Genomic DNA, 5244 nt, shown 5'->3' with positions numbered 1-5244 from the left:
TATAATTGTGATGATTATAAAAAAAATTAATGAGACCACTCATGCTAGTAATTTATCCATTTTATGTTTTATTTATAAATATGGGCCCTGAATAGAGGGAGAAATTTAGTTTTCGTCTAAAAATCATATGAATAGGCTCATTGTACGTTGGTTAGAATCTTGCTTTTGGGGGTTGATAATATGTACATACAGGCGGATACTTTTGTGTATAAGACATTAACATACTGACTTCCATATATAAAAATTCGTCTCATTTTTAAGTTTTTTAAATGAATTAGTCAAGATGGTTTAATAATAATCGTCTTTTTTTTATGCAAGAATAATACTTAGTAATAACTATAATCAACAGAAAATACATACACCAATCACTACTTTCATTAAACAATCGTTGCCAGTACAACGCCTACATACTTCATCTAAATAAAATTCATCTACAAGAAAATTTTATGAGTATGAATGAATTGCTAACAAATGCGTTTCTTCCATCAGATATGGAAATGAGGCTATAATATATGCTCCCGTATTACCACTATCAATAAAGTTTATAAGCATCTTTTTGAACCTCCAAAACGTTTACAGTTCCTTTATTCAACATTCCTTTATATCAATGCTTATTTAAATTGTCGAATTTTTTAGCATATTATTTACTGATAAATTTATCGAAAAGGGTTTTAGTTTAAATTTTTCTTATCATATTTGTCATAAATACAGTTTAATTTTTAACGAAGAGATAATTTTGTATGACAAAACATTCGAATCTAAATGATTGGTTCATCATGAATTTTTATCATATAAAGAAAATTTAATTGATGATAAAAATATTACATTTATTCAATTTTAATTTTTAAGTTTATTAATTTAGTTTTGCTTTACAGGTTCTAACACATCACTTCAAATGTCAGACGAACGGTCATATCAAGAAAACGGAAGGGTACCAGAAATTCCAAGCTGTAATGGCTTGTTAGAAGAACCAAGACGTGAGTAGTTTGATGATGTACTTTGATAATCAATCCGTATCTATCATAATCTTATGAACAAAACCTTTATGTGTTAGTAATAGCTAATTCATAGGTCACAAATATAAATATATCATAATAACAAATAATTATAAATTGAAAACATTTAAGTTTCTAGAGATTATTAATTTAGCGTATCGACAAATTAGGGGAAGAAGGCTCGAAAAAAAAGAACAAAGAAATTCTTTATGTATCGCTCTATATTTTATTTAGCCACATTATGTTTTGCAGTTAAAACCTGTGAAAAAAAATATCCTATTGCTTCAAGTAGAATCCAAACCACGGTAAAACAGTATTTTGTGTCTGACGAGAAAAAAAAACTGCTACGAAAATCAAGAAAATTGTGACGGAATTGAACTCGCACATAATAGACTATATTTGTGAAATACAAAATTTATTATAATTAAAAAAATCCATTATAGTTCCTATTACCATATATTATACTACAATATTTATATATAAATACAATATTTATTTATAATTTACTAAACATCGAACAAAACGGAAAGATTGTATTAAACATTGATAAACCTCATAAATTTTAGATTTTAATTTCGAAGTAGGAAATAACAATTAAAAAATGCATTATAGTTCCAACTAGAATATATTACTACAAAATAATACTAAATTTATTTAAAATCTACATAAATCAAACTGAACAAAAAAATTGAATTGAACCATGAGAAACCACCAATCACTCAATTATCATTTGGTTACTAAAAATCATTTAATGCAAAATAATTGAAGTCGAGATTTTCTTTTAAAAATAAACAACGAGAAAAACTAATAAAATTATTTTTCCAATAAGTAACATTACTTAACTGTTTTTTCAGAGTTATACCAGATTTTTTCGTGTTTCTATTTAAATGAAATAAGATAAAAAAATGCTTACTTAATTATCCTTGTTTTGTTTAAGATAAAATATAAAATTATGCAAAAATTAAAAACATTTCCTAAAGAGAATTAGCCAATCTCTCGTATTATACAAAACATGATTCGCTATTATACAAAATATATTATCATTTAATGTTAACTAATACACTGAATATGGATGAATGAAATTCACACAAAAATTTTATACGAATAACTAATAAGTAATTGACAGCATTTCGGTTCTGCGCCGCATGATCAAATTCAGACTGGTATCTTCATTGTTTGTCATATTTCATGGCATAATTTTTACACTAATCCTTCAAGCAAAAATCGTTTGTTTAATTTTAAATGTGGTGATGACAATACTAATATTCCGGGATACTGTGGCGGCGTGTTTCACTCCAACGGTTCCACATAGTGGCCTTAGTTCTGAATAATAAAAATTTAAAAAAAGTCAAAAGATTATATTATGAATATGTAAAAGACAATTTCAATACCAATTAGTTTTGTAATGTTGAAGAAGTTGAGTATTTGTATGCCTGTTGGAAATGGAAAGGAGGATATTAGAAAAGTCACAATTAATCACACCTGTGAGAGCTAACTGAATTAGGAAATGAATTTGTTTCGACTCGCAATGACGGGAGGAAACAGGCAACCATCCGGGCCGCTAATTGCCCCGGCTAAAGACATTCCCCTGTACCTTGTTCAATACACCTGCCTTATTGAGCTCTAACTGAACAAGGCATTAGAGTGTTTGCGCTGTCCCCTGAAGGGTCCCACTTCCGACCATCGGGGCTCTCAGAGGAATGATAAAAGTGTTTATGGGAAGGTTCCTCAAGCTGGAAAGGAGTTCGAAAAATACAACGGTTTAGTGTAAAGTGAAATTAATTAATGCAAAATAGGAGTTCTCATGCAGGAATATGATCGTTAAGAATTAATGTAATAGCATATTCATAAATACTGAATAAGGGTTTGTAAAAGCCGCTGCACACATGAATTTTAAACTAGGTATTATTTTTCGTATTTTTTTTATTTTACAATTTTTATAAAAATATTTTGTTTTAGTAATTTTCAAAATACAAGGGCATTTGAATTTAAGTAGTAGCGAAAGGATTATGCAAGCTAGTTAATAAATGTATCGAATGCAGTGAATTTCTATAATACTATCTAGGTGGAGAAATAGACAAGGTACAACCTGTTGAATAATAAAACATGAGTAAATCAAAATCGATCCTAATCAACTTTAGTTTCTGTTTTGTATATATACATACATACATACAGACGTATAGAGAAACTACCCATTAGTAGCACTCTAATGACGTTTTTACATTGGCAGGTTTCGTGGCCATCTTTTTTTCAGGTGCCTCGGAGGATTGTCAGGAATAGAAGAGGAAGCAAAGTTGGAAACTAGGGTTTGGACGGTTAGGGAGTTTTTAAGGGAAGGAATAATATCTGGTTCGGACTTGATCGATAACATATGGAACATTAAGGGCTTTATGTATGATTATATTCGTGACAAAGTAAGGAGCATAGAGGATTTTACGGAGGAATTTAGATTGTAAGGATTGGATAAGAGAGGAATTCGAAGGTTTAGTGGAGCCCCAAAGCTTAACTCCTTATGTCCAGATTGCCCTTATGACAGTCATATAAATCAGTCTTTTGTAATGAATTGGAAGTTTAGACCGTTCTGCTAGTAACTACTGTAATAGTCGAAATCGACGAGCAGTTTCCTGTCTTTTCAATCTTGTGTGAGTATTCCAGGTTAGTCATTAGTCTAGATGTAGTCCAAGGTAGCAGATCTGGTCGACAGCGGTAAGAGCAACATAATTAGGTGTTAGGATTTCAGCTGTATAGACGGTGTAGAGCTTGGGACCGAGAAAACTACCTTGAGGAACACTAGCGGACTGAGAATAGAGGGATGAATAGGAACCATTGTAGTTAACTTAAATAATCTATGGGTGAGAAAGGAACGGATGATAAGAAAGTATGTAGAAGGTAAGAATCTACGGAGTTTGTAAAGCAGTCCCGGGTGCCAGACTCGATCGAAAGCCTGTTCTACAACGATAAAGGTTTGTATATTATATTGTATATTGGTGCGTATATTATATACACTCAGTATATTCCGCGCTCCAAAGAAGACGTAACAACGTCCATCATTTACATGATCGAACAGAAATATGTAGTATAATGAAAGAATGGCGATTTAAAAAGAAAGTCAAATGGGACAGAAATGACCGTTAAAGTTATAACAATATTTTAAATGATTAAAAAATAAGACTATTGCCTGATTAAAAGTAATTTAATACTTGATTTTTTTAAACTATTTTTAAGAAAAAAAATACATTAGAGTACATTGATTTCGTGACGTGAAATGAAACGGAAAAGTAAAAGGGTACAACGTAGGTCACTTCTTGCAGGCAAGTTTTTATATTGTAATAGGAGAGTAGGAGCGTAGAGGAAATTAACGATACCGGCAGTACCGGTCTGATTGAATGAGCTCCTTTAAGCTTCTGCTTTCCTATTATATTATAAAAATGTTCATACTAAAATTGAATTAGTAAATGGCTGTTCTAGATATTATACTTGAACTAATATTTTCTGCCTTAACCTATAAGAGGGAACGAATCATCATTATTAATACATTATTTCATTTTTAGAAGTTTCAGTCGACCAGTCCGAAGACCACGGGAATTATTTTTTTCTATTATAGTATTTAATGAGATGTAATAATTAATGTTTATAGCACACGATGGGAATTATCTTCTCTACTTTTCAGGACACTTCTTGAAACGTTATTTCTTTTAAACTGAAAAGTAAACAATGAAAATATTAAATGAATAGAAATATAGGATTATTGTATGCAAATAAGAACAACACGATTCAGATTAAGGCAGCAACATCACTAGATTGGGGGACTAGTAAAAACTAGATTTTCATGGTCTTTGATAGTTACAGATATTTGTTGTTGGTTTACGAGAGAACGAGACGGAGGAATAGCTGGAGGGGGCATGTGTCATGCAAGGTATAAATTAATTTGATTATAATATTCGTGTGGTTTAGGGTTGACCACGCAACTGTCCCTTATCAAAACCGATTTATCAGCCACTGAGACCTGAGCCCTTTATCGCTATCCACAATTATTCACGCATTCATTATTCATATCTACAACGGCATAATACCTGTACCATTTGTGGAGTATAATGTTTGCCCTAAAACCTGTAAAAGGTAAAAGGCTGATATGTGACTTTTTAATCTCACGATTTCACAAATTAATTTGTGTAGTAATGTGAATCGATGCCCTCTGAATGATAGATGTGTTATGAACTGAAACGGAGATTAGTTATGGTAAAACGTC

The 5244-nt window shown here is 31.1% G+C and overlaps 1 protein-coding gene across 2 annotated transcripts in view; it reads left to right on the top strand.

Moving 5' to 3' along the window:
• The window catches only part of LOC106684102 (retina and anterior neural fold homeobox protein 2), a 227257-nt gene that overhangs the window by 139243 nt on the left and 82770 nt on the right, over positions 1-5244 (top strand). For both annotated transcript variants that reach the window (XM_067051857.1, XM_067051856.1), the window contains one exon: positions 876-977. In XM_067051857.1, coding sequence (XP_066907958.1) covers positions 876-977 — 102 coding nt within the window. The remainder of the gene's footprint in view (positions 1-875; positions 978-5244) is intronic.

This window comes from Halyomorpha halys, unplaced genomic scaffold (genome assembly GCF_000696795.3).
Source record: "Halyomorpha halys isolate HHAL.00 unplaced genomic scaffold, Hhal_1.1 Scaffold543.1, whole genome shotgun sequence".
Taxonomy (NCBI): Eukaryota; Metazoa; Arthropoda; class Insecta; order Hemiptera; family Pentatomidae; genus Halyomorpha; species Halyomorpha halys.
Note: the sequence above shows the minus strand (reverse complement) of the source record. Positions and strands in the feature narration are given on the sequence as shown.